This window comes from Brassica napus, chromosome A3 (assembly GCF_020379485.1).
Source record: "Brassica napus cultivar Da-Ae chromosome A3, Da-Ae, whole genome shotgun sequence".
Taxonomy (NCBI): Eukaryota; Viridiplantae; Streptophyta; class Magnoliopsida; order Brassicales; family Brassicaceae; genus Brassica; species Brassica napus.
Window position 1 is genome coordinate 23,031,765 of NC_063436.1, and position 27,524 is coordinate 23,059,288.

At 37.7% G+C, this 27,524-nt stretch overlaps 9 protein-coding genes and 1 non-coding gene across 11 annotated transcripts; 5 read left to right on the plus strand and 5 right to left on the minus strand.

Annotated features, from left to right (window-relative positions):
* The first annotated feature begins 1,007 nt into the window (after positions 1-1,007).
* LOC106444329 (pentatricopeptide repeat-containing protein At4g15720-like) lies at positions 1,008-3,098 on the plus strand. The gene has a single exon (XM_013885816.3). It carries the CDS (start codon positions 1,206-1,208, stop codon positions 3,042-3,044), a length of 1,839 nt encoding a protein of 612 aa, XP_013741270.2. The 5' UTR covers positions 1,008-1,205; the 3' UTR covers positions 3,045-3,098.
* Positions 3,099-6,117: 3,019 nt separating this feature from the next.
* LOC106442465 (protein SRC2-like) lies at positions 6,118-6,969 on the plus strand. Its single transcript, XM_013884147.2, has one exon. The coding sequence runs from the start codon at positions 6,118-6,120 to the stop codon at positions 6,967-6,969; it is 852 nt and encodes a 283-aa protein (XP_013739601.2).
* A 160-nt stretch (positions 6,970-7,129) lies between these two features.
* Positions 7,130-10,392, plus strand: LOC106354927. Its single transcript, XM_013794967.2, has 2 exons — positions 7,130-9,860; positions 9,960-10,392. The coding sequence occupies exons 1-2, from the start codon at positions 7,880-7,882 to the stop codon at positions 10,262-10,264; spliced, it is 2,286 nt and encodes a 761-aa protein (XP_013650421.2). The 5' UTR covers positions 7,130-7,879; the 3' UTR covers positions 10,265-10,392.
* Positions 10,393-11,821: 1,429 nt separating this feature from the next.
* On the minus strand, positions 11,822-15,633 carry LOC125575130. 2 transcript variants are annotated; one of them, XM_048776780.1, is made up of 4 exons: positions 15,120-15,633; positions 14,048-14,916; positions 13,370-13,966; positions 11,822-13,086 (listed from the first exon to the last, which is right to left on the minus strand). In XM_048776780.1, exons 2-4 carry the CDS (start codon positions 14,912-14,914, stop codon positions 12,556-12,558), a joined length of 1,995 nt encoding a protein of 664 aa, XP_048632737.1. In that variant the 5' UTR covers positions 14,915-14,916; positions 15,120-15,633; the 3' UTR covers positions 11,822-12,555. The 2 variants fall into 2 exon arrangements, with proteins under 2 accessions (XP_048632737.1, XP_048632736.1); XM_048776779.1 differs by having other exon boundaries at positions 14,048-15,633.
* Positions 15,634-15,647: 14 nt separating this feature from the next.
* Positions 15,648-19,321, minus strand: LOC106444328 (protein SRC2-like). Its single transcript, XM_013885815.3, has one exon. The coding sequence runs from the start codon at positions 17,273-17,275 to the stop codon at positions 15,962-15,964; it is 1,314 nt and encodes a 437-aa protein (XP_013741269.2). The 5' UTR covers positions 17,276-19,321; the 3' UTR covers positions 15,648-15,961.
* A 1,099-nt stretch (positions 19,322-20,420) lies between these two features.
* Positions 20,421-21,590, minus strand: LOC111201536 (protein SRC2-like). Its single transcript, XM_022693772.2, has 2 exons — positions 21,213-21,590; positions 20,421-21,103 (listed from the first exon to the last, which is right to left on the minus strand). Exon 2 carries the CDS (start codon positions 21,099-21,101, stop codon positions 20,472-20,474), a length of 630 nt encoding a protein of 209 aa, XP_022549493.2. The 5' UTR covers positions 21,102-21,103; positions 21,213-21,590; the 3' UTR covers positions 20,421-20,471.
* A 330-nt stretch (positions 21,591-21,920) lies between these two features.
* LOC106419072 (monooxygenase 1) lies at positions 21,921-23,974 on the minus strand. The gene is made up of 5 exons (XM_013859832.3): positions 23,736-23,974; positions 23,510-23,656; positions 23,337-23,396; positions 23,073-23,238; positions 21,921-22,834 (listed from the first exon to the last, which is right to left on the minus strand). Exons 1-5 carry the CDS (start codon positions 23,804-23,806, stop codon positions 22,082-22,084), a joined length of 1,197 nt encoding a protein of 398 aa, XP_013715286.2. The 5' UTR covers positions 23,807-23,974; the 3' UTR covers positions 21,921-22,081.
* Positions 23,975-24,256: 282 nt separating this feature from the next.
* On the minus strand, positions 24,257-24,899 carry LOC106419160 (UPF0725 protein At4g11700-like). Its single transcript, XM_048777045.1, has 2 exons — positions 24,852-24,899; positions 24,257-24,598 (listed from the first exon to the last, which is right to left on the minus strand). The coding sequence occupies exons 1-2, from the start codon at positions 24,897-24,899 to the stop codon at positions 24,257-24,259; spliced, it is 390 nt and encodes a 129-aa protein (XP_048633002.1).
* A 1,288-nt stretch (positions 24,900-26,187) lies between these two features.
* LOC106419189 (60S ribosome subunit biogenesis protein NIP7 homolog) lies at positions 26,188-26,978 on the plus strand. Its single transcript, XM_013859947.3, has one exon. It carries the CDS (start codon positions 26,270-26,272, stop codon positions 26,831-26,833), a length of 564 nt encoding a protein of 187 aa, XP_013715401.1. The 5' UTR covers positions 26,188-26,269; the 3' UTR covers positions 26,834-26,978.
* Positions 26,979-27,354: 376 nt separating this feature from the next.
* TRNAK-CUU lies at positions 27,355-27,427 on the plus strand. Its single transcript has one exon. It is a non-coding gene; the product is annotated as a tRNA-Lys (tRNA).
* The last annotated feature ends 97 nt before the right edge of the window (positions 27,428-27,524 follow it).

Consider the following 27,524-nt stretch of genomic DNA (forward strand, 5'->3'; position numbering starts at 1 on the left):
ATATTTATATTTTAAATTAAAAGATATCAAATTATATTATGATTTAAGTAGTTAAAAGATTATATATTAGCATTAAGGAAATACATTTAATACAAATTTTAAATGATGATCCAAATAAAAATATCACACATGAAATGTGAGTTTGTTAACCAATCCGGGTTTTTAGGAGTCGATGTTATATTAGGAATGATATATTATTAATCTATATTATTAGTAATAAATGAATGATAACTGATTTTTAGCGAGAGTCCATTTTTAAAAAATCACACATGAATCAAAGTTGTGACTTCTATTTTAAAATATATCTTTTTTAATATATAAGATATGTTGTTGATTATGAATCTTATATATCATCAACGTTAGACCAGGAGTATTTTATGTAACAGCCTAGCTAAATAATCAGAAACGAATAAGAATAAGCTCAAATTAGTTTGATAATTTCATGTTATAGTTTGTTTTACGTTAGGTTTAGAGTTCAATAATAACTGCAGGGACTGCAATTTTATGAAGAAAGGTTAATAGCTATGCTATGTTGGTAGTGGGCTGATTAATTGTCCAAGAACGTCAGGAGCACTCGATCCCTCACGTAAAGAATCTAAACACTAACTGATAAATCAAAATAACTGTTTTGTTTAATCTTGCTGGAAAAGGGGAATTAAATATATTGTTAGGATTAGGTTATGCAAATAAAAAATAATGTAAATAATATTCTAGGAGAAGATCTATTTTAAAATATCACATGAAAAAAGTTATGACTTCTGTTTTAATATATAAGATGGATATCCAAAAAAACTCAAAATATCAATATATATAAATATATATATATATATACCAAGCACACACTAAATTTCAAATAAGTACACAAAATACTCAAAAATTTCAATGATACCTAAAAAAAATTATTTATCATAACAAAAAAATTCAACTTTATTATATGGCTTCATTCATTTCAGCTTTTGTTAGAAAAAAAATAATGCAGTATACCTTTATGTATCATTTGACGGGAATTAGGCCCAACCCAAAATGTTTGCATACCTTAAATGGAAAACCCAATAAAGCAATGGAACGATCGTAGATTAGTATATATATTTACATACCAACTACCATAGTTTCTCAATTTGGTCTAGTGTTTATTTATATTTTATGGTTGAACAATTTCTCTGTTATAAATTACACAGCAGCATGAGTGTGAAGACCGTTGACCAATGAATAAAAGGTTTCTACAAAATGTCCTTTTTGCCCCTTTGGATTCGTCGTTACTCCCCTCCAACTTCCATCTCAAAAGTAAAGCTTTCTTGATCCACAAGCTTTCAGAATCTACCGACCTCTTTCTCACGAACTCATTGCAAAGTTCAATTCTCAAACTTGGCTTCGCGAGCGACACATTCACAATAAATCGCCTCATAAACAGCTATGTTAAGCTCAGAGAAACCAACACTGCACGCAAGCTGTTCGACGAAATGCCTGAACCAAACGTCGTTTCCTGGACTTCGGTTATCTCCGGTTTTAACGACACGGGTCAACCTCAAACTGCTCTGTCTATGTTCCAGAAAATGTATCAAGACAAATCCGTAGCTCCCAATGAGTTCACGTACGCGAGTGTCTTCAAAGCCTGCTCTGCTTTGGCAGAATCAAGAATCGGGAAAAGCATCCACGCCCGTCTCGAGATGTCCGGGCGGAGAAGCAACACCGTGGTGAGCTCCTCTCTTCTTGACATGTATGGCAAATGCAACGACGTGGAAACCGCTAGACGGGTTTTCGAGTCAATGATTGGGTGTGGGAGAAACGTTGTCTCTTGGACATCGATGATCACTGCTTACGCGCAGAACGCTCGTGGACATGAAGCTATTGAGTTGTTTAGAACATTCAACGCTGATACGACGTCGTTGGATAGACCGAATCAGTTTATGCTGGCTAGTGTTATTAGTGCCTGCTCTAGTTTAGGTAGGCTACAATGGGGTAAAGTTGCTCACGGTGTAGTTACTCATGGTGGTTATGAAACGAACCATGTGGTTGCCACGTCGCTTCTAGATATGTACGCGAAGTGTGGGTCTTTAAGCTGTGCAGAGAAGATCTTCTTGAGGATTAGCCGTCACTCTGTGATCTCGTACACGTCTATGATCATGGCAAAGGCAAAGCACGGACTTGGAGAAGCCGCGCTTCAGCTTTTCGACGAGATGGTTGCGAAGAGAATAAGGCCTAACTATGTAACGTTACTCGCCGTGTTACACTCTTGTAGCCATTCGGGTTTAGTCGCTGAAGGCCTAGGGTACTTGAACTCAATGGTTGAGAAGTACGGTGTGGTTCCTGATCCGAGGCATTACACTTGTGTTGTTGACATGCTTGGAAGATTTGGCCGTGTTGATGAGGCTTACGAAATGGCGAAAACTATAGAAGTTGGAGCAGAGCAAGGTGCGCTCTTGTGGGGAGCTCTTCTCTCAGCTGGTAGGTTGCATGGAAGAGTTGATATTGTTTGCGACGCTAGCAAACGGTTAATACAATCGAATCAGCAGGTGACGAGCGCGTACGTTGCATTATCTAATGCTTATGCTGTAGCTGGAGGATGGGAAGATTCAGAGTCTCTTCGTTTAGAGATGAGACGTGGCGGAAATGTGAAAGAGCGAGCTTGTAGCTGGATTGAGATTAAGGATTCGGTTTATGCTTTTCACGCTGGGGATTTGTCGTGTGATGAGAGTGGTGAGGTTGTGAGGTTTATGAAGGATCTGGAGAAGAGAATGAAGGAGAGAGGACACAGGGGAAGTAGTAGTATGATGACAAGTTCATCGGTTTTTGTTGATGTTGATGAAGAAGCTAAAGAGGAAATTGTGAGTTTGCATTGTGAGAGATTGGCTTTAGCCTTTGGATTGATACATTTGCCTGAAGGATCGACGATTAGGATTATGAACAACTTGAGGATGTGCAGAGATTGTCATGAGGCTTTCAAGCTGATCAGTGGGATTGTGGGGAGGGAAATTGTTGTTAGAGATGTGAATAGGTTTCATTGCTTTAAGGATGGATCTTGTATTTGCCGTGATTTTTGGTGAATTTCTTTAACATTTTTTTTTAACTTTTTTGTTCTTTATCCACGTGACCTTGCGGATTTTCTTTAATACTAAAATATTTTAGGTTATACAATAAAATATGTCAATAAATTAATTTAATTTAGTGTTATATATTATTTAATTTTATAATAATATTTGTGTGACGTATAATATTACTACTATAAAATTTCTAAACTTTGTATTAACAAAATTTATTTTGAAAACATTATTATGTAAAAATATTGATTTACATAAATTTTATTTTATTTTTAAATTTGAAATATATATGAAAATTAAATTAAGTTGAACCTACATAATAGAGAATTTGGTATATAGTGATTAATTAAACCAATTTAGTATAGATGTTTAAATAATAAAAATAAACCGAATTGGCTTTTAATTCAAGTGAATACACATACGTTAATAACAATAGACTAAAGTCTTGTATATACGATACGAATAAAGATCAAATGTTTCATCTATGAAGGGAAGAGTAAATTAATTGTATTAAATGGTAAAAACATTTAAAGGTATAGCTTCCAAGTGATATAAATTAAACAAAAAATAACATATGAAATAAATCATAATTTATGTGCTAAATAAATAAAATATTTTATTTTTAAATTAGAAATAGAAATGAATATTTCTTTTTAAAACATCTTTAAAAATATTTCTTAAATTTAATTTTGAAAATTAATTCAATTTAAAATTATTATTTTCATTAAAATATTATTAAAAGTATTTTATATAATTATTAATATTTCCTTACAATCAAAAATAAACTAAAATTTAGTTTCTAATTATACTTTATGATAATTAAAAAATTTAAACAACTAATTTCGAAAATACATTTTAAAAAGATTCTAAAATATACTTGAAAGATTTTGTTAGACATTTCTTTAAGATGTTTATTATTATTTCGAATGACATAAAGATATTAAAAGAAATTATATTATGTAAAATTTAATAAATTTTCTAGAGATTGTCCAAATATAAAAATCACACATGAAAGAAGTCACGACTTCTATTTTAATAGTACAGATGTAAAAGCCTCATAGCGCCACCGAGAGAAATAAAATAAATAATAAAAATATTTTTAAAAACAAATGAAATGTAAAGAAGGTAATCACAAAATAGCTAACTTTAAAAGTACTCCCGAAAATATTGCATTTTTAAATTATTTAAATATCTTTGTGACCCATATTGAATTAATTGAAATATATCTCTATAATATTTAATGAAAATTAAAGTTTAAATTATATGATTAAATTATCGTTGGAAGCAATATATTTAACAAAATTGTTTTAATATTCTATCATAATTAAATGATAATGGCAGAAAATGTAATATTCAAAGAAAATTAAGAACACTTTTAAAAGGTATCCCAAAAGAAAAAAAACTGAATATTCTAAAACAAACGTTGAGGATAAAATCAATTAATCAATATAACCATTAGTGTTGAACATAATATATTTAGTTTGTATAGATTCAGATATCTTTTGAATGCATGTATATATCATTAAAAAGGATACAAACCTATCCAAAGAAGATCAAATGGGATATACTAATTATTTTTTAATAATCATAAATAAAGAAGTAACTGTATTGTTTTAAAAAAGGCGGTAAAATTTTCAAAAGAAGAATTCAAACATCAAAAGAAGGCAAAGAAGAATCGCCCACTTCATGGGCTCCACTCTAGTTTTATGTACATAATATGAATATCAAAATTTTAATATATAAAAATAAACAATGGAGTGACCAAAAAGTGAACAAAATAAATTAGTGTGAATGGATAGTAACTTGTAGAAATTCATTCATTTATACACCATGTCATTATCTTAACTATTCACAACTTATGATTCTTTCTTTTGAAGAAGACAAAAAAACGCAGATGAAGCTTTTAGCTCAAAAAAAAATTAGTTTTTTATTCGTAGGTAAAAAATCTACTAAATCTCCCACTTTATGGGGTCTCCACTCTAGTTTTATTATGTACATAGTATGCATATCAATTTTTTAATATATAAAAATAAATAATGGAATGACCAAAAAGTGAACAAAAGAAATTAGTGCGAATGGATGGTTATAAAAGAATGAATTTCTACAAGTTACCATCCATTCACAGAATGAATTTGAAAAGAATGAATCACAATTCACTATCTTCATGATTCATTCTTTTAATCACAACTTATGATTCTTTGAGTTTTATGTTTTCGAGTTTCCTTTCGATTGAATAATTTCTCTTGGTACTTTTAGAAGATTTTTTACCTATGAAAAAAACTAATTTTTCTTTGAGGTAAAAGCTTCATCTGTGTTTTCTTGTCTTCTTTCAAAAGAATGAATCATAAGTTGTGAATCTTGAATCGTTCTTTTAATCACAACTTATGATTCATTATTTTGAAGAAGACAAGAAAACGCAGATGAAGCTTTAGCTCAAAGAAAAAAAATTCGTAGGTAAAAAATCTACTAAAAGTACCAAGAGAAATTATTCAACCGAAAGAAAACTTGAAAACATAAAACTCTAGAAATGGTTAACACTGAATCTTTCAAAATGGCCATGTTGATTCTTTCTGAATACCCAAAAAAAATTTATCATAGTAAATACCCAATTTTTTTATTGTTTACAGTATAACTAATCAAATTGATGTATAAAATACACTCAAGTTGACTTCAGAAATTACATACCAAACTGCTATATATTCAACTCCTTTTATAATGTTTCTTAACTTTTCGTTTTCATAGACCTGATCTCATAGACCCGATCAGATCAGTTACTGACATATATACGGCCCTCTCATTTTTAAATATTCTATGTAATTTCATTGGTTAATCCAAGGAGCTCATAAGTGGACCTTCGTTTCCAGTTGCGTTATTAAATCTTAAACGTAAGATTTTAGAATAGTAGTATACAAGCTACCGTTAAAACATAGTTGTTCATTGTGATAGCATCAGAAGATGTCCACATAAATTGTATATAAATATCATTGTTTGGTTCAGCACATAACAAAACACAAGAGTTCAGCAAAAAAATGTCTGCCCGAGAGAATGTAAGTCTCAAGCTCAAAATCATATGAAGTTGATGACTCTCCCTGTTAAAGTCAAAGGAGAAACCGAGGCAAAGCTGAGCCTCTCGTACCGGTTTAAACGGGAACTAGCTGGTAATAATATCTATCCTTCTCTGTCAGATTACTCGTCCGCGTTTCGTTATCCAACCGTGGATTCAGGAAGATCATGTCCGAACGTCCTTATTAATCCGCTGCAGTTTCAAATCCCCGTGACAAAACTGACACTAGAACTCGTGATCAAAATGGCCAAGGACATAAAAGACGTAAGCTGGATCCACGGTATGGACATGTACGCTTCGGTTAGTGTCCGTGAAGGAACAATAATTAAGCACAGGAGCAATACTTCTATTGCTTTCGGTGTCTACAAAGACCCGATATGGGACCATGCCATTAGGTTCTCCCTAGACGAGTCATTAGCTCGAGGGGGGCGATTGACCCTTTTCGTGCAACTGATTAACCACCGGACTATCCGGGGTGATAAGGAAATGGGAAAAGTGGAAGTCCCGGTTCATGAGCTTTTAAGTTCATATATGCCGTCTACTTTAGTTAACGGAATGATGATGGTGACTCGCGATGTGATTGGTCCGTCTGGGAAAGTCGGAACATTGAGTTTCAGTTATAGGTTTCTTAATGAACAAGAAGCTACGATTCCTCCGACTCCACTTCAACCTACAACTCCGACGACTCCACCAACCACAACGCCCCAACCATTTATCATATATGTACCCATCCCACATCAGTCATTTGGGTTACCAAACCAAGTTAATGGAGCCTCGCCTTACGGGGCAGGTATACATCCAGTTTATATACAGCCGTCTTATCAGTCACACGGACACCAACAATTTCCAACTATGCCGCCACATTAGCCACAGCAGACAATGTGCAAAACCAACAGTGAAGCCACAAAGAAAAGATGGAAAAGTTGTAGCAGGAGACATAACTTCTCTAAAACTTTGGCTTTTTGGCAAGTACTAACTTCATTTCTTTTTGTTGTTTGGTTTACTTTGTTCATGTGGTATTTAAATGGGAAAATTGGAAAAATGGGACACTTTGAACTTTTATTTGTCACAATAGGATTTCTGATATTTTGGACAATTCTGGACATATTTTACCCTTTTTTAATAGAAAAAATAGTAAACTGAATTTTAAAAATGTTAAAAAATATCAAAACTATTGGAAACATAAGTATGACAATATATATGTTTAAATTGTTTTTTTTTTTAAAATGAATCATATTTTATTTCATCTTCTAGCTACAGTTATAATACTCATTCTGGTCATCTACTTAGTCTAGAATTCGGCTACTAATGTTTATACATAGATATATCTTTGGTATACAACGTAACCTATCTTTTCTTATATATTCTAACCAAAGCTAGGTTACGTTACGTTATAATCAAGAAAGATGTCTTTCTTATACCTTTAGCTTGGTTACGACATGTAGCCACAATGCGTTGATATACCCTATCTATATTTGGAGCCATGATGTGGTCTGCCTTTTACCTTATGTGGCGCCTAGGGAAGAATATGTTTCACATCTACTCTACTGTGTTCTGACTTACATAGGTTATACATTCTACAGGAAATCCGAAAAATATGGAAACTTCCATAATCGGTTAAAGATGTTTCCTAAATCTAAACTAAATCTTCCCTAAATATCTCCAAGAATATTTTCTCCCACGTTTTTCTCCTTCTCCCACGATCTTTTGTCGTCGTTCTTTGTGTTTCTCTCTTCTTCATCGACATAATCATCTCTCTTTTCTCTATCAATACAACATGGTTCTAATCTATGTCAAATCGGGTGAATGGATGTGTAGTCGCGGTGATGACTGGAGTTTCGTGGTAGACAAAGAAAGGCGTGGTCGAATGGTAACATTAGCAACTACTACTACGTTGAAGCAGCTCAAGATAATGGTGTGTGAGGATTATGGGGTGGACCATAATGCCATTAATGCCGAGTTCAGTTATTCGTTGTTGAATCAAAAAGGGAATCCTCCTATTATTATCACCAATGATCGGCAAGCATCTAATTTTGTGGGCTATGCAAAGAGGGAATCGTCTACTACCTTGTGTGTGATGTTCTCTGTTTCCGGTGTAAATCAAAAGGAACGAGTCAATATCGATTTGAATAAGGAGCCTTGCGATTCAAGTAATGTTGAGGATGAAGAAGTTCCTGAGATAAATCGAGCAGAGTTTGTCAAGCCGTCAAAGGAGTCTTTTGTTAAAAGAACGAATCATGTCGCTGCAGATGGTTGCGGTCCTTTAAGGAGTGAAAACATTGAACTTTTTCAAAACAATGGAGACAGTGATAAGGATGGTCGAGCTTGGAGAGGAGACTTCGTGAAGAAGGATCAAATTTTCACAAGTAAAGGGGTTCTGAAGGCAACAATGGAAATTTTAGCGATGAAGAATAATTTCGATTACACTGTTATCAAATCCACGAGAAAATGGTGGTATATTCGATGTAAAGATGCATTGTGCAACTGGACTGTGCGTGCAGAAGGAATAGATGGGTCTACATATTTCATGATCAACCAATGTGATGGAAGACATTCATGTGCTCCTTCAAAGAAAAGGAAATTCGGAAAAACAGCATCAGCAAGAACAATTGGGACTCTGATACAACATCGATTTGATGATGCAAACGATGGCCCAAAACCGAATGACATCATTCAATTTATGAGAATGGAGCATAGTTGTGAGATTACTTATTGGCACGCTTGGGAAGCTCGTGAGTTTGCTATTGCAGCTGCTAGAGGTATACCAGATCGCAGTTACTCTAAAATACCAGCATATCTGCATATGATTAAAGAAGCAAATCCTGGTACGCATACTCACTATGAAACTAATGAGAAGGGAAGATTCATGTATCTATTTATGTCATTTGGGCAATCAGTTAGAGGATTCTACAATGCAATGCGAAGGGTGATTGTTGTTGACGGAACTTTTCTGAAAAATAAATACAAAGGGACACTTCTTGTTGCTACTGCTGTAGATGGTAACTCTAATTTGTATCCGATTGCATTTGGGGTTGTTGATTCAGAGAATGACGATTCTTGGGGGTGGTTCTTCAGACAGTTGAAAGTGGTTATTGCTGATTGTCAAGACCTAGCTTTTGTCTCAGATAGAAATGCGTCTATTTCTAAAGCTATTGGGACTGTCTACCCTCGATCAGCACATGGAATTTGCATTCATCACTTATTGACCAATGTGGTCTCATTTTTCAAGACAAAAGGATTGACTGCGTTGGTAGAAAAGGCTTCACGGGCATATAGATACACTGAATTTCAAGAACGTATCACCGAAATTTTTGATATGAGTCCTGAGCTTGGAAGATATCTACGGGAGGCTGATGTGCGCAAATGGGCTCGTTCTCTCTTCCCTGGTTCCAGGTATGACATTAGGACCACGAACCCTGCAGAGTCTATAAATTCAGTTCTTAGAATACCTAGAGAATATCCGGTTATTCCTTTGCTTGATAGTATAAGAGAACTGTTGACTCGATGGTTCTATGAGCGTCGCTTGTTAAGCTCAAAGCATCTAGATCCTTTAACCGCTAAGGTGGAGAGAAAGATTGATAGGAGAATTGTGAAGGCAAAAGGATTCCAGGTTTACAAGGTTGACAACTTCAGATCGGTTGTAAAAGGAGACATATATGATTGTCATGTTGATTTGGAAAGAAGAACATGCACATGTGGTAAGTATGATATAGGAAAAATTCCTTGCCGACACGCCATTCCTGCAATTTATTCACGAGGTATGGAAGTATAAACACATGAATACTTGAGAATTATTTATTTTCGGGATTTTCATCATATAGACTTCATATTGATCAAGTTTTTTTTGAGATTGACAGGTATGGAAGTGCACAGATTCACTGACGCCTTATACAGCACTGCAGCGTGGAGAACCGCCTATGCAGATTCCATTAATCCAATAGCAGTTGTAGAGTCAGAATGGAATGTCCCTGCTGAGGTTAAACTTGCAAAGGTTTTACCACCAAAGACAAGAAAGAGTGCTGGTCGACCAGTAAAGAGAAGGTATGAATCAGTAGAAGACAAGATCGCATCTTCTCAAGGATCAAAGAAGAATAAAAAGCATAAGTGTAGCCGTTGTGGAACTGAAGGACACAAGAGAGGAACATGCGATTTACCCATCTAGTTTGTTATGTGTCTGCATCTGTCTCTGTTTTTTTCTTTATTGCTTTTGAAACAATTTGATCTTCTGTTTAAGAACCTATTTGACAATTTGGTATTTGCTAAACTATAGAGACAAATCGATTTATTCTAGTAACAATCAAAGTAATTGCAAAATAATTCGTTTCAGTAGATGATGATCACCTCGAAATAACAAGAAACATGGTCTTAACTTCTTTGAAAATAAGAAACAACAAGTTGAGGAAGCACATAAAAGTAGTTGAACATCATGCATAGATATGGTACAAGAAGACCATCACCAAACAACACACAAACAAAGCTTTTATGCCCCTAAGTTCCCTAATGCATTCCAAGGTCTTCTCTTCGCAATGGCACATTGCATCTTCCATCTCTTGAATTCTACTCTCATGGCGTGTCATCATGGCCTCACCAGCTCTCACTGATTTCTGAAACTCGGAATTGTCAACGAGTAACACGTCAAACAGGTCTTGGAAGTCTTCAATCTCCTCAACAACTGACTTGTCAGTCCATTTGAACAAGTGGGTTTTGTCCTTCATCAGTAACATCCAATACACAATTAGATTGACTAATTCTACTCTCATCGGACAACAACGAGACAGTTATATGATAACATGACTAACCTTTTGAGATCCCAAAGGACAACAATGAAATAATCTTCCCGGATTTTGAATTGTTTTTGAAGTGAAACGATTCACTGCCTCACCGCAATTGCATCTTGTGGGAATTCCCCGTTGTTTCGCGAGGCGATCTCTTGTAGTGGATGAAGAATTTACTGAAGACATGAGGGAGTCGATCTCCAAATTTTCGCCGCTGCAATCTCTCTGTCGAGGAAGAATGAGGAAGAAAAGAGATTAGGTCAAAAAAATAACCAAAACTACGTCGTTTCATACTCCCAGAACGCGTATTCTAGCTAAGGCAGAGCAGAAAAAAATCATTTTGAATTTATCGATAACACCACAAGAACTTTGTCTTTGAACCCTCTAAATTAGTGTTTAAACATCTATCAAACATAGTGGACGGACGTACTTAGATAGTGACCAATGTACAAAAATAATCAATAAATAGGTGTGTGTTTGAGGCGTTGGATTAATTTGTATTTGGTTTTAGTTAAGGGTTTGGTTAGAGTATGTCTACGGTTATGGTTTTAGAGTTTATTTAGGGTTAAGGGTTTGACTATGAATTACAGATTTAGGGTTTGTTTAGGGTATGATTAAGAATCATGATTGTATTATGGTTTTAGGGTTTGGTTAGGGTATGTCTATGGTTATGGTTTAAGTTAAGGGTTTGGTTAGGGTATGTCTATGGTTATGGTTTTAGTTAAGGGTTTGTTTAGGGTTTGGGTCCTCAGTTTTTATGATTTTGTTCTTTATAGGGTTGTTTCATAATTTATACAAAATCAAAGCTAGAGTTGTTTCTTAATTCAAATCAAATACCAAAGCCAAAGTTGTTTTCTAATTCTAACAAACCAAACTACTAAAATCACAGTTAATCAATCATCCTCCAGGTCAAAGACCTCAGACCTCTCCCATGGTGAAGGCACATATCGTGTCATAACCTCAGCAAAGATGGGGTCGTGTGCAGCCTCCCATAAGTCCACTCCAATCTTCTGTCTACAACCCATAATGATTTCATCATCCACTAAACTGACGTCAAGACCAAGCAGCGAGCATTCCAAGTGCTTCAAAGCGTATGCACCGCAATCACAACAACTTTTATTCAATCTCAACTTCATAGGCACATCCACGATAGAATATGATGAGAGGAGTAGCTGCTTCTGTCTTTCTTGTGGTGCAACGGACTTCACAATCCTAGGAATGATAGCAGCAAACTTCTCAACGTACTGTCTGTTCTTTCCCCGACCGCAATCAAAGACTTCTACTTTTCTTTCAATGATGTTTACACAGACACCAACCCAGTGATTACCTGCGTTCGTGTCCACAAAAATTTGTAAACGAAGAAATGTATACTAGGATGTAAAAAGAACTGAATGGTTACCATTTACAAACAGAGGAAAGTAGAGTCGATCAACATCAACACCCCAAACTAGATCAGTCCGCCCATGAGATGGAAGCTCTCCTCTGCCGTACCCAAGAAGGAAATCAGGCAATTGATAGGCTTTTTTGTTTGGTAAAAACTTCTTGTATGCAGCGTCTACTTGGAGGCAAAACATAGCACTCATGAAAGCAACACGCCGAGGGGCCCAACGATTCAATGTAGTGTTCACACGCCATATAAACATAACCGCATCCATCTCCTAAAAATTTACAATGAAAGTTAAGTAATATAGCATATAAGAAGTGTTAGGAAGATAAATTCACTAAAGGTTAGTACAAGATTCATTACCTCGTTTCCAAGCCATTTTCCAGCACTTACTACTCTTGTAGCTACAGACAAATTAAAGCATGTAGGACCAATTGTTAAAGGTATAGGCTTTAATGCCCATTCCGTGAATCCTTTCCATGACTCTTCGGAGATATAATAAAGTGACGCCTGCGGAGAAGCATCTTCTGGCAATGGTGAATCGCTAAGCTGAAGTCCATGACCTTTTCTTTTGCACCATTTCTCCCACTGTGACGGCGGTGGAGCTGTATTCATCTCTGTCTTTTCTTTCTTTACTGGATTATCCACTGAACCTCGGACCGAAGTCATTGGAGTCCACCAGTCTTCTTCTTTTTTGTCCTGAGATGGATCAAAGCCTGGCACATACGACGTCTGAGAAAGCCCTTCAACCCCTTGTGTACCTATCCCGCGACCCAAATCATCTGCTTCACTATAATTCACATCGAATGTAGTCTCGGAACCATCCTGTTATTTCATGACAAATAAGCAATAATTGAGATACCAAAATACATTATCATTAATAATTATTTTACATAAAAGTTCCAGACCATTACATAAGTTCAAACAAGACACTTACAAACCAAGAACACTTACACACCAAGCACACATACAAACCGAGACCTTATAAAGTACAACAAAATTCAGGCCGATAACTTAGATGCCAATAAAACAAACAGACACGCAAACCACGAACTTAAACAAGACAAAATAACATTGAAGAGGATGGTGAAGACTAGTGTTTGTTTACCCCGCGTGTGGACCTCCTCAACGGTGCCTGGCTCGTCGATGGCTTTGTCGGTGAAGGCTCTCCAAGCTCAACTTCAACGCTGGCTTCCTTACGTGATTGTTTAAGCTCTGTCCGCATCTGCTCAAATGTCTCGGCCATCTGTTTCTGTATCCTTTGTTCCATTCCAGAGAAGTTGTGCTCAAACAACTGTGTCATAAAAGCCTTCATGTCTTCATTAAAAGGAGCTTGCTTTGCGCCACTTGCGAGAACCTTATGCTTTCTCTTCTCCATACCACGATCGGGAAGCCTCTTTTTACCCCTCTTTGATCTAGAACCAACGTTTTTTGATCCTTTCGGAGTCTGAAAGTCGTCATCACTCTCGGCTGCTTCAACATTCACGCTTGCTTCATCATTCACAGCTGATTCGTCATCGAGAGATAAAGAAATCACTTCATTTTCTTCAGTTTCCCAAACATGCTCACTAAAATCATGCCCCTTCTTTATCATCTCCATCAGAACCTTGATTCTGTCATCCTCCACATCATCATCTCTGCGAAACGCCTGAGCTTTGACAACATCATAATTTCCTGTCCATGAGATGTATGGGTAGATGTCATCCTACACAAGACAGGGAAATACAGTTAGATACTAACTACTCATTTCAAACCGGAAAGAGTCGTCATAAATAGATAAAATTACCTTGGGTGTAATAATCTCCTCCAAGCGAATGATCTCCTCATATGACACCTTCGCAGCTCCCATCCAGTTTATGCATCTAGGACCGTCCTTGAAACCCTTATCCAGCTTTTTTCCACAAAGCTTCCCGATTTTTGGCACCGCTTCCATTGCCCAAATCTGCAAGGCGTATGAGAAGCCATCCAAGACATAGCTAGTGGTCTTTTCCTTCAGTTGGGAACGATTTTTGGCTATGGATTTGCAGAGAAGGTCATAAGCAGCAACTCCCCAAGGATACCTTCGAACTCTGTCAAGATCCATGACCACCGCGATGTACTTCAGGGGGATATTAGCCTTCTCATCTCTCGCCAATACCACACAAAGAATGATCGCCAAGTAGATAAGACGTATGCGATCTGCATTCTTCCATTTCTTTACAGCTTCCTTGTCCTTAGTCCACAGGTTGAAGAGTGTAATTGTTCCATCTTTTCTCCTCAAAACCTTGCTCCAGAAACCACCATCATATTTCCACTCTTCAAACTCCTCAATCGAAATGTGAGTATCGCATTCAAACCCGGTTACGGCGTGGAACTCTTGCAATGAGAATCGAAGCGGTCTCCTCGCAAAGACAAACCATAGCTCGTGCTGTAAGAAAGTCACCAGCTCCCTACACAAGAAGCTGTGTATCACCCTCGCAGAGTATCCAAGACCATTCTCATGGAGCTTAAAAATCTGATGAAAAACCGGGTCTTTCTTCACGACATCCAACTCCTTTGGCAGCCACGCTTGGAACTTTCGGATTATGTAGTCGATCCTGCAGTTGTTGTTGATCTGAGTAACTCGGGGCTCCTCGCCCTCCTTAAAAAGCCTCTTCGGTAGCTCCTCAGACATAGCTACAAACCGTGACAAAATTATTAGTTCAACATGTAAAGGTTTCAATATCATCACACATGTAAAGGTTTCAATAATATCAACCAATCCGTGAAACAAAATTATTTTAAGAAACACGGCAAATCATTTTAAAAAAAAATCAAGCTTTAATGGAAGAACACTTCGATTTCGTTTAATATGAGAATCTATAGATGAAATCCAATACCTTCTGTGAAGAATTGTGAGATTGAGAGGCGAAATTGATGGAAGAACACTTCGAAAATCGATTTGACCCGACGAAGAGGAAGAACGATTCGCAGCCGTTGTGTCTTCAGTGAGATCGAAAAGGATGGTGACGGAGACGAGAGTAGAGACCACGGGCTGATGAAACACCGACGAAGAACAGAGCTTCTCACCGTTGAACCCTAAATCGCCGTGGGAGAGCGACGAGTCTACGACGGAGAAGACAAAGAGAAAGGGGAATTAGGTTTGCGGCATCCCGCGTCTCCTTTTTTCCCATTTAGTGTTTTTTTTTATTTTTTAATTTTTATAGATTTTAATTTTAACATTAAAATCTATTACGAAAATTATTATAATTTATAATTTAAATTCAACATAATTGGTAAATTAAGGGTACTTTGGTATTTTACAAGATCTAAAATCCTATTTTCCTAAAATATCTTCTAGAAATCCTAATGTGACAAATCCAAGTTCAAAGTGTCCTATTTATCCAATTTTCCCTATTTAAATATCTCACATTGAGAATTGAGTGTTGAGTGTGAATAAGAGTAATATATAAGTGTGTGATGCATGCGGCCTCGGGTTGGGTTTTCCAATTTAAGCTAACAAAAAAGATGAATAAAATATGAACTGAATAAGCAAAACTTTCTTACAAATTATAAGCAGGAAAAATATCAAATCCATTTAATTATAAATAACAAATTGAGAACTTTTTATATTGCACTCACTAGAATAAAATGACTGGTGAATTAATAAAACAAAAATAAAAATAAAGCACGGGTACGACAGAGTATATTCGTGTGTATCCGGTGGTGCCGAGGAAAGCTGCTATAGTTGTGGTGGTGGTGGCTGCGGATGCGGATACGGTTGGGCCGCCGGCAGTGTTGGATATTGTTGGTATCCATGTGGTTGATATGGCGTTGGCATATAAATTGGTACTAGACCGTTGCTTGGCCCAGCATTTCCACCTTGTTGAACAGGCACGTAACTCGGGGTCACCTGAACCGGATCCGACGACGCATATGAGTGAGGCGAGACCGGTAGATACATATATGGTTGGGACGTTGTGGTTGATGGTGGTGTAACCGTTGAAAATGTGACTTGTTCCGTAAGAAACCTATACGTGAAGCTCACGACACCCTTTTTCCCATAAGGACCCGTCAAAGCGTGTGTCTCCAACTTCATACCGTTACCTTCACCGTTTTTTAACGGAGTGGGTAGATTCGAAGCTAATAGCTGTTGAATAGGAAGTCTTACGAATCCAATCTCCTTGTCACCAAGAAAAGGCCTGTGGCTCATCATTTCCACGAGGAGGATCAAACGCCCTTCTTGAGCTAACTTTTCGTCGAGAGAAAACTTAACCCTATGGTTCAACTTTGGGTTTGTATCGGCCGCGAAGTCGACAGGGGTGTTGATCCTGTCCTTCACCTTCCTGTCCTTGAGGATAGCAACGGATGCGTATACATCCATCACCGAAAAGGCGTTGACATCTCTGATGTCCTTGGCGTGTTTGATCACGACCTCTAAAACCATTTTTGTTGTGCCCGTTTGAATTCGAGGCGAATATACAACCAGCTGACGACCCGGATCCGGGTTTGGATAAACGGGTTGACCAATCGATGGGGAATGATCTTGAGGCTCTGGATGGTATGGACCCTCAACCGGTGCTGGTTTAAACCGGTACAAGAGGCTCAACCTTGCGTTGGCACATCCTCCATCTGTGAGTTTGATAGGGCAAGTCAACGACTTCATTTTATTGACGTTACCGTTTGCAAACGGTGGAAGCGGGTTTGTGGTGAAAAGCTCCTGAACGGAGACGTTGACTTCTCCTAGATATAGGTCATCCCTCCCTTCGAGCCAGTAGCTAAACAGCTCGACCTTGAGGGTCAATAGGCCTTCACGGGCTGCTTCTTCGTTGAACAAAAACTTGATGGTGTGATTCCATGTCGGATTGAAACAACCGTCGTAGTCAATGGGTGTTTTGGCCGCTTGTGTCTTTTCAGTAGTTTCGCCGTTAATTGAAACTACGGCGTATACGTCCATCTTGTCTTCGGCATCAACATGGCTTAGTTCACTGGCTGATACAATTTTAAGCTCAAGTGTTGGGTTCTCTATGGCTCTTTGCAACTGGAAGGAAGCCATATTTAGAAAGTCTTGTCTTGTACTCTCTTCGAAAATGTAAAATAAGAAAAAAGATATATATATACACAAGTTTGCGTGAGGACATTTCTAATTATATTGTTACAAAAGTTACAGAAGGGTAATGTAACATGGGTGCCATAACTAGAGTCAACGGTAGTTATGTATACTTCAAATTATAGAAAAATAACAAACCGTCCATGTAGTAGTACATACCAGTATTATCACGCAGAAAATTTCGCCGCATGTACGAACAAGAGTTTGTTTTGGGTAAGAGGTAAAAAAAACCAACTCACTCCCACCACTTACTAAAATGTTATAATAAAGCTATTTTTGCAACAGAGCTCAACAAAGGTGTCAAAAACATAGATGTGTTACCAAAATATATATATCTCAAATTTGTTCATATTGAAGCCGATAGAAAATTACTACGGACAAACTATATGGAAGTTTATCACAGTGATAAAAGATATTGAACACTAAAATAAATTGGTTTTGAGTTTTAAGTTTTGACTCTGATTATAGATTACTAAAATTAAAACAATACAATACAATATCTTTGTTTTGTAAAATGATAGGTAATCAGATTGTTAACCACTTAAACCATTAATTCGTATTTAAGAAATCTATAGTTCAACATAAAACTAAAAGTTTGTATTATATATCTGTATTTGGCAAACATGAAAAGTACATGTATATATTTTAAGATAAATTTTTTTATATTTAATAAATGGTGGTCTTTTTTATCAATCATATATCAAGTGATGGTCAAATCGTACTGGTATTTAAACAATTTCAAAGAAATATAGTAAACATGTATATGTTGAGTGGCGTCCCACTAGCACAATCTTCTCTATTTGTCACACTAGTGGTGTCCCACTAGCACAATGCATAAGGCTTGGTACTTTGGATATTCTATATAAGAAACGAGAACTACTTTATTTTTCTTGACAGGATATTCGTTATTGAATGATGCAGAAGAATGAAAAAGTTTTACGTTACAAGGACCTTGAATTAGAAAATAATTATTGTAACTTAAAAATCAAGCTGAAAGACATTAGTTGAACCATTAAATTTGATGGTGTGTTGTCGCGTGACGGTCTTGAGTAGAAGGGATGTGGCGTAAGAAACCACATTTGGCGGAGGGTACTTGCGAGCTTTGGGTCGTCTTGACGAAAAGAGGAAGATCGGTTCTAAATAACTGATTGTGCAGTGTACGTCCCACTTGTTAGTAGCACTGCCTTTTATTACGCTCTGCCTAAAGTACATCATGATTCATGATGATTGGTTCAAAGGTCTGCCATTGTGTGTAAATATACTCTTCTTCATCAGCTCCATTCGATATCACAAAAGATAATAGCATAACCTTGAAGATCATGGATAAGTCATTTCTCTACTCTTTCTCTTCCGTCCTATATATTAGTAGATTTCTATTAATTATGATTGATTTTTTTGTGGTGGTGATGTTTTGATCAGGAGTTGTTTATCGCTTAATAGAACAAAGAGCAATCAGGGGAAAACCAAAAACGCAAGAGAGAGGAGAGAGAAGTGAAACTCTCTCTTTAGTCTCTCCCTTCTCCCATCGTAAACTTCAGGTCACCGCCGCTTTAACTGCTCGTTCAGGTGGCCGACGGCACCTTTCGCCGTCGGTCTCCCTCCTCTGTCTACCGGTTCCTTTTCATCGCCTTCACCCTCTGCTATCTTCTCCTTTTCTCTCCTCCTTGCTTGATGTGTCTGGGTCCGATGAAATCTTCTTCGCCGGATTTAACTGAAATCAAAGGGTCTTTGCTTTCTCTGGACCATCAGCGAGGCGAGAAGGGTCTGCGATGGCCTTGGGGGCCCTGGATCTACTGTTAGTCGCCGATTGCGCTCGGATCTGGGTCAGATCCGAGATCCGAGATCCGCCAGAAGCTTCGACGTGTCGCGACCGTCCACGCCTCTGCTCCGCCGTCTCGCCCCAGTCGATCTATTCTTGCGGTTAGTTTCTAGGGTTTTCGTAGAGCTCCTCCTCTCTCTGAGTGAAAGGTGGTTGTGAGGCGCACCACCGAGGACCTCTGTTCCTTAGCTCAAAAGGCGGCTTCCATGGTGTTCCTCAGCGAAGGGTTGTCTCCTCTTCCCCGCTCTCATCGTCTTCAAAAGGGTCTTGAGGACTACCCTCGACGTCGACGTCTCTTGCGGATAGGGTGATGCTTTCCTTCGCCTTCAGGTCACCTGCTTCAAGGAGTTTTGTGCTCCTTCCGTGCTTCATGTCCCATTCCAAAGCTCCCGGTCGATTGCTGTTTTGTAACCTTGCTGTCTTCGCTGCATCTTCTGTGTCGCGCAGCGGAATGAGGCCATAACGACCGACTGCGCTTGACCGCGTTCTTCATCTTCAGCGGTGTAGTAAGCAGGTTTATATTCTAGTGAACTTCTGCGTTAGCTTGGGCTTGATTTGTTGGCGTCCTCCTCCTGCGGAGCTCCGGGGCGTGAGCCAGGCGCTTCCGTCGATGCCTGCTAGGAGCCACTTCGGTGAGGCTCGATCAATCTCGCCTTCAGGTTATTCTCTTGTTCTCTGTTTTGTTACAGATGAACAAGAAGCGCTTTGGTATGGGAACCCAAAATGTTGTCTTTTGTGCTATAATATTGTATTAGCTTCGCGTAAACCATTGTATGGGTTGCATGATGTTAATTCTGTAGGTTCTTTGGGGTTTTTTTAAACTTTTTGCAACCCCTTAAACCTGATTGGCTGAAAAGCATATCTTGGTTTCATTAACTTGTAACCGGATCTTCATTATCTTTTTAATGATATTTACCATTTAGCAAAAAAAAAAGAGCAATCAGGGGTTAATGATGTGGTAGGTCGACTGAAACCTCCTTTTTGTTATTCAATGGTACTTTTCATTCTTTCAACACACCATTCTGTTATTCATATTTTGCTCTTTTTGATCTGCCAGAAGAGACTTAATTTCAAGGTTAAATTATTTTATAGGTCTCTTGGTTATGAGTTTTACAGAACTAAATAGCTTAATTACGTTAAGAAACAGATACAAAACAACTAAACAAGATTTACAATCTGAGTCAGATTGATATGCTTATTAATCAGCTTAACCATCTAGACTAATAATTTTATTATTTCCTAGTTGTTTAGTTTGCTCATTCAACAAACAAATATATAAAATGGAAATTGTATATTTATTGGCTAATAAATTTTTTTTTGTCACTAACGAAGTAATGACACAGCTGAAACAAGAAGATCAGCTTTCGCCAACCTCTCTTCATTCTTCCTATACTGCGGCGGCCCTTCGTATCCATATCCAGTCGGTGGCGGCGGCTGTGACATGTAAGGATACGGCCCATAACCATGCTGACTCGGTGGAGGAGCCCACGACGTTGGTCCCTGTTGGTGAACCGGACCGTAAATAACGTCTGTCCCATTGAACCGGTACGAGAAAGTCAAAGAACCTTTCATTCTCTCAGAAGGAGTTCTCACCTGATACGTCACAAACTTCATTCCATGGCCATTACTGTTATCGTTAGTTGACGGCAAGAGGTAAACCAACGGGATCTCTACCTTACCAATATCTTTATCGCCTAGGACTCGACCGGAGAACAATCCCACGACGAGTGTTAAACGGCCTTCTCTGGCTAATCTCTCATTGACGGAAAACTTGAAGGCGTGATTCCAGTTAGGGTTAGATCCACCGTGGCGATCTACCGCGGTTTTCACTTTCTGTATCTTTTTGTCGCCCAAAAGGGTTACGACCGCGTAAACGTTCATCTTTGTGATGTGATTGACATACTCAAGGTCACTTGCTGAGTTGATATTAAGCTCTAAGGTTAGATCCGTCATGGCTGCCACGGGAACGCAATGTAACGTAAAGATAAGTTTATAAACGTTATCAGAAAGAAGAGAAAATAAAAATATGCTAAATTATAAACATAGGTGTAGAGGAAATTTTACCCAAAAAATAGATGTGGAGGAAAGCTTTGATGTTCTTTCGAAGCTTTCATGAGAGTTCAATTTATAGAAACGTTTGTACTGAGATTTTCGTTAGGTGATATGAAACGTGTTTGAGCGGACGTTAAAATAAATGAAACGCGTAGACTTTTAAGGAAGAAGAGGAATAATTAGTGGAACGGGAAAATAATTTGTTTCTGTATTGCTGAAGTATAAAATCCAAAGCATTTATGAAATTAAATTAAAATAGATTTGGATGCATCATGCATATACCTATGCACTTGCATTCATACCCAAAAATGTATATAAGAGCATATGATTAATACGGATCTTAGTGTAATATAAGAAACGTTTCTTACCTTTTAACCAAAAAAAACTAAAAAATATTTTTTAAATAAAGAATATAAAAGATATTTCTTAGTTTTTCTTAATTAAAAGACAAGAAATATTTCTTATATTACACTAAGAATTTCACCTTAAAATATCCGCATTAATCATGCTCACCTTTATTTGCAAACTCTATCTCATTTAGCTCTTTTTCTGGTTGGGTACTATTGCTCCTTCTTTTGCTGAATTAAATGGTAGGATGTGTTAACATACATCAAGAATTTTTTTTCGTTTGATATTTAGCAAAGATGTGAATTGTGAATCACTAATGATTTAGATGTACGGCCTTATATAGAATTTAACAGATAAACATAAAACACCAAATTTACATAAAATTTGAAATTATAGTTTTTAAAAAGAAGAGAAATCCAAGTAAGATGACAAAGTTTCTAGAGTCAGCCGAGTCGTATTCGTATGACTTAAAACGATAACTAAAGCACAAAACCTCACACTATAAAACTAGTTATAAAGTGTCCATCAAGTTTCTAGAGTCGGCCGCAATCGTATTTAGTATGACGAATCTGATCACGCCCAAACAACAGCACCAACAACACAATAAACATGAGCCTGATGACCATTGACTGGGTCTGTAGCGACCGTCCCGTCAAATACGTCTGCGTCGAAAGCCCGACTAGTCTCATCCTACGTTCATTCACATACTCATCGATAGCTTCTTCAATGCTTTTCACCGAACAATCCTTTAACAAGTCTCCATGGTCCGGACCCATTTTCCTAGCTAGACATCTAGCGAGAACAACCGCATCCTCTAGCGCAGCCGAGCCGCCTTGTCCGAGGAATGGACCCATCACGTGCATTGCATCGCCAGCAACAGTCACGGTCCCACGTCTAAATTTCCCGAACATGATTTCCCACGGGGAACGGTACCTTAAGTGTGTCAACGTTAATGACTCCACATCGCATATTTTCACCATTTCTTTCCAGTCTTCAGATAACTCATCGACCCATTTTAGAGTCACATTTGCGATCGATTTTTGATCCTTACCGTTGTGTTGACTGTCTTGCATATGCACTACAAACCAAAAGACTTGGTTGGCGTTCAAAGGAAGTCTTCCGACTAAGACGTTGCCTGTCTTCATCCTTAGAAGCTCATGTGGAAATCCGTGGCCGTTTGGGTAATTAGTGAACCCTCTCACCGCACGACAGGCAAACGCCTTTTTCGGGCCTAACCGCAGATAATCACTGACGACAGAATTCGCACCATCGCATCCAATCAAGACCTATGAGAGAAGCAAACATGTCGCTAAGTTTATCATTAAACCCACAATCTTAAGTTCTTAACTATCTGAAGCAAACTTTTTTGTTGTTGTAAACTTAAAATTAAACTTCAAATTCAAAACGGAAGGTTCTAGTTCAGTTTGGCATTCGCATTTTCAAAAGTTTTTAATGATAAAAGGTACTATAAAGGAATTTATAGTTCAAAAATGTAATATTTCGAAAATAAAGATGATACGTTACCTTGGCTTTGATCGTATTTCCATTGGATAAGCAAACGATCGGAAACGACGTAGTTTCGTCCTCTTCAATCGAAACAATTTGGGAATTGAACCGGATGGTTCCATCAGGGAGAGCATCCGCTAAGGCCTCAACCAGATCGTTCCTTCTAATACAACGAGCTTCGTCTCTGTTTGATTGCAATTAGTAAAAGTTTAAAATCAATAACAATTTTTCAACAACTCTATATTTACTTTTACTATGTATATAATTGAATTAACAACATACTTGATGTTTAAAACGAATGCTCGTTTTTTCTTCCCATCCTCAATCAACATGGTCCGTGCTCTGTTCACCACATCCAAGAATTTATTATACAAGTTCTAAAGCAAAGCTATGATCACTAATAATTAATTAGCAAAGCAAAAGAAAAAAAAAGAATTAAAGTAGAGAAATCTTACTTGTGAATAAGATTAGACGTGAGTCGAAGACGATCAGAGACGCCAAGCTGATCAAGAGCTCTCCAACCATTAGTAAGAGTTCCAATTCCAGCTCCTTCCGACCTCACTTTCTCGGCTCTCTCCAACACAACACTCTTTATTCCTTTCCTGTATTTACAAACTTTATTATATACACACACAACAAATAAAAGTACATATGGGACAGTTAATTTTCAGAACAACAAACCTATGAAGAGCAAGCGAAGTGGCGAGACCAGCGATTCCGCCGCCGACAATAACTATTCCGATTTCTTCCATTTTTGTTTCAGTTTTTAGATCTGGAGTTTACTTTGAGTACTTATTATAACTTGTCTGAATTAATGTGTATCTATAGTGAGTTGTTTATATAGTACTACTAAATGAGAGAGAAGCAGCGAAGACTTTTCGTTAAAACAATTAATTACTTGGGAGACAATCAAGTCACGCTCGATTGTCTTTGGCAAGTCAAACATGTGCTACTTTTATGCAAGTTAGTTGACGTTGACGCAAGCGATGACGCCACCTACATTAAATCATCTCTTTGATATTTACAAAGTAGACTACTTGTGCATAAATATATATTGGTCTACTTGTTGTTTAGTGAATGTGATTCAATAGCTCTACTTCTGCATAAAATAAATAAATAAATGTAGAACAACACACAAATTGCATAAAAAGCATTCCACCGATGGAGTTTATTATTCTTGATCCACATATACTCAAACGGATCTAGTCTTGTGCAGAGGACGAGCCAGCTTCCATGGCAGCACTTTTGTTTATGCTCTGATTATGACCAAGGAGACGCACGACTTCCGACTGCTTATCCAAGATTCTTCTGACAATAGCAGCGCGATGGACATCCTTACCAACTCGAGCCTCACAAGAGTCCTCGTACTCTATGTAGAAAACTGCATTGTAGTCTCCAAGTCCCTGGTTACTTTCAGTAGCCACTTTCAGAATCTTCAAATTGGCCAGACTGAGTCTGGAAACGTCAAAGCTCTTATTGGTTGTAGCAACTGCAAGTTTCAAGTACAAACTCCAGTCATTGTCTTCAAGCTCTGAATCCTTGAGCTGAAAATTAAAAAGAAGATAGAATATCACTAATTAATAGTTGCTCCTATCATAGTATTTGAAGTACTTTTGGTGTTTTGATTTTTTTTTTTTTTTGTCATCTGTTAGAATATATTGGATGTTACTTCAAGGTTTCTCTTTACATAAAAGTTACGTAATGCTAACAAAGGCATAAACTACCTATGGGAATACAACAATCTCCCCTACAAGAAACGCTCCACAAGACATTTACTATACCCCATCCAAAAAATACCTCCAAAAACCTACCCAAGCACCTAAGCAGAGGATGACACTTCCTCATTTTCAAAACCTAGAAGCCACGCCGGAGGTCCTGCTGCCACATATGACTGTGTCTGTCCTCCTTTGGTTACCCCTTTAGAAATGAGGAGAGCTCCTCTGTTGTTTACTCTATCTTCCTTCACCAATCTCCACTATTCAAGACCACACAATTTACCCAAAATAAGCCCTATCTCTCCTTTGAAGTTAGGCCAGGCTTCAGGTCTAAGAACCATTTGAGTTATGTCGCCATCGTCTAAGGCAAATATCACCTTGTTTTGGTGATAAGATATGATAGTTTCCACTGACCAAACCAAGACTTGGTGTTTTGATTGTTTAGCTATTTAGATATTTAATTTTGATTATTTGTATATATTTTCAAGTATTTTGGATAACTTCATAATATCTTATATATTCTGGTTATTTTTTAGATATTTAATCTAAAATAACTAATATATATATATATATATATTATATATATATATATATATATGATTCAGATCTATTTTGAAACCTGAATATTTCGGTTCGCTTCGGATTCGACTCTAGTTTTCTATATACTAAAATTTTGAACCAGTTTAGGTTTGGGTTTGGTACATTTTTTGAATCAGATTCAATTATATTCTTTGGGATCATGTTTTTTTGTCCAGCCCTAATTGTGGATTATTTAAAAATCGTTGTTTATTGATCAGTAAAGAATGAGATCACAAAGTGTGAACAAAGAGAAAAATAAGTCGGCATTCGTCGAAGTTTGCCAAAAAAATACAAGTTGGCGAGAAAGGTAAGTCATAAGTAAAATCCTAATTTCTAATTGTGTCTTTGTGTGTGTGTTTAAGTCTCTCTTTCCTTGTTACCTTTGTCTTCCTTTTATACATGAGCCTCGTCTTCTTCTTGCCCTATGTCAGTCAAGCTTAGTGGGTCGAGTCATCGGGTGATCTATGAAGCCGAACTGGTGTGCGAAGCTTGTGGCATTTGAATCATAGTAACAAGTTGTTGAGCCGATCTAGCGAGCCATATTACATTGGATTGATGTAATTTATCTCCTACAACAAATTTTTTTCAGTTCACTTGTGAGTGACGCAGTCGATTCCAGTGAATTTGTAAAAATTGGTCTACAGAATGAAAAAATCGGTCGAAGTTTACGGTCTTGTGAATCTGCTTTGGAGTGAACGTGGTTTGAATAGATTATCTTAAGGTTTCCAAAAAACTTTATTCGGGTGAACGGTGAATTTCTTTTATAATTCAGGGGTTAAATTAGTAATACCTGTTTCAAAAGGACCAAATTCGAAATTATAAAAACTCATCGGCCCTAAAACCCTACAAAGAGGAACTCAAATCTCAGACAAAACAGAGCGCTGCTTCCTTGTCCTAAACCACCTTTCTCTCCAAAAAAAAATGAGGCCTTTAGACGAGAACGAGACGACCGTCGTCTTCGAGAAGATCTTCAAATTCGTGGGCAACAACCTCAAGAACATCGTCGAGAACCCCTCCCACGAAGGACCCGAATCAGAGCCCGGCCGCTACTGCTTCCGCCTCCAGAAGAACAGAGTCTACTACGCGAGCGAGTCCCTCGTGAAGCGAGCCACGAACATCTCCCGCAAAAACCTGGTCTCCCTCGGGACCTGCATCGGGAAGTACACCCACGCGGGGAGCTTCCACCTGACGATCATGTCGCTCAACCTCTTGGCGGCGAACGCGAAGCACAAGGTGTGGCTGAAACCCACCTCGGAGATGTCGTTTCTCTACGGGAACCACGTGTTGAAAGGAGGGCTAGGGAGGATTACTGATAGCATTGTCCCCGGAGATGGGGTTGTCGTGTTCTCCATGTCTGATGTTCCGTTGGGATTTGGGATTGCGGCGAAGAGTACGCAGGATTGTCGGAAGTTGGATCCGAATGGTATCGTTGTGCTTCATCAGGCTGATATTGGAGAGTATTTGAGGGATGAAGACGAGCTTTGAAAATGGTTGAAAGGTTTTTGTCTTTTCGAGGAGGATCTTAGCTTTGGTTCTGCTTTGTTGTTTTAATTTTCTTTTTTGGAGGTTTTGAGATATGTAACTGTTGCAAAAGTTGTGGTGGATTTATGAAAGTCTCGTTTTTTATGAATCTGTTTGTGGGTGTTTTGTGGATCTGTAAGGTGGAAACAGCTTGACTTGCTTTAGATTTTGAAACTTTATGAATTAACTAGTCACAGATGTTTTGTATTAGCCAAATTTATCCTGAAATCTTATTGAGACAGATTGCATAAACTTGTCCATGGAGAATTGTAGCGTGTCTTTTGACTTTCGATTAAAAGAATTGTAGACGCTGAAAAAATTTCGAGCTTTCATCTGCTAAATTATACAGCACAAAGAAAGTTGTAGCAATGGGGATTTGTTCAAAACTTAAAAGATAGCTTCAGAAAATATTAGACTCGTCAATGTTTTGACTTGCACTGAACTTTGTATGGTTCAATACATAATTTGATATTAGTTATCACCAAGCCCGTCTAGCTCAGTTGGTAGAGCGCAAGGCTCTTAACCTTGTGGTCGTGGGTTCGAGCCCCACGGTGGGCGTCATCTTTTTTTGTTTCTTTTCTTTCAACTTATGTTTCATTCTTGCTTTCTTTCCTCCTTCGGGTTGCTTCATCTTCTTAACACATCACAGGGAGAC

What these genes read in the sequence shown, in the direction of transcription:
- LOC106444329 (XM_013885816.3), top strand. Translation starts at nt 1,206, where the DNA reads ATGAATAAAAGGTTTCTACAAAATGTCCTTTTTGCCCCTTTGGATTCG.
- LOC106442465 (XM_013884147.2), top strand. Translation starts at nt 6,118, where the DNA reads ATGACTCTCCCTGTTAAAGTCAAAGGAGAAACCGAGGCAAAGCTGAGC.
- LOC106354927 (XM_013794967.2), top strand. Translation starts at nt 7,880, where the DNA reads ATGGTTCTAATCTATGTCAAATCGGGTGAATGGATGTGTAGTCGCGGT. An exon ending in TCCTGCAATTTATTCACGAG is followed by an intron (nt 9,861 to 9,959) that starts GTATGGAAGTAT and finishes TGAGATTGACAG; the next exon opens with GTATGGAAGTGCACAGATTC.
- LOC125575130 (XM_048776779.1), bottom strand. Translation starts at nt 14,968, where the DNA reads ATGATATTGAAACCTTTACATGTTGAACTAATAATTTTGTCACGGTTT. An exon ending in AGGAGATTATTACACCCAAG is followed by an intron (nt 13,967 to 14,047) that starts GTAATTTTATCT and finishes TGTCTTGTGTAG; the next exon opens with GATGACATCTACCCATACAT. An exon ending in TGAGGAGGTCCACACGCGGG is followed by an intron (nt 13,087 to 13,369) that starts GTAAACAAACAC and finishes ATGAAATAACAG; the next exon opens with GATGGTTCCGAGACTACATT.
- LOC106444328 (XM_013885815.3), bottom strand. Translation starts at nt 17,275, where the DNA reads ATGGCTTCCTTCCAGTTGCAAAGAGCCATAGAGAACCCAACACTTGAG.
- LOC111201536 (XM_022693772.2), bottom strand. Translation starts at nt 21,101, where the DNA reads ATGACGGATCTAACCTTAGAGCTTAATATCAACTCAGCAAGTGACCTT.
- LOC106419072 (XM_013859832.3), bottom strand. Translation starts at nt 23,806, where the DNA reads ATGGAAGAAATCGGAATAGTTATTGTCGGCGGCGGAATCGCTGGTCTC. An exon ending in ACTTCGCTTGCTCTTCATAG is followed by an intron (nt 23,657 to 23,735) that starts GTTTGTTGTTCT and finishes TTGTAAATACAG; the next exon opens with GAAAGGAATAAAGAGTGTTG. An exon ending in GAAATACGATCAAAGCCAAG is followed by an intron (nt 22,835 to 23,072) that starts GTAACGTATCAT and finishes CTTCTCTCATAG; the next exon opens with GTCTTGATTGGATGCGATGG.
- LOC106419160 (XM_048777045.1), bottom strand. Translation starts at nt 24,899, where the DNA reads ATGAGGAAGTGTCATCCTCTGCTTAGGTGCTTGGGTAGGTTTTTGGAG. An exon ending in GCTTGGGTAGGTTTTTGGAG is followed by an intron (nt 24,599 to 24,851) that starts GTATTTTTTGGA and finishes TTTAATTTTCAG; the next exon opens with CTCAAGGATTCAGAGCTTGA.
- LOC106419189 (XM_013859947.3), top strand. Translation starts at nt 26,270, where the DNA reads ATGAGGCCTTTAGACGAGAACGAGACGACCGTCGTCTTCGAGAAGATC.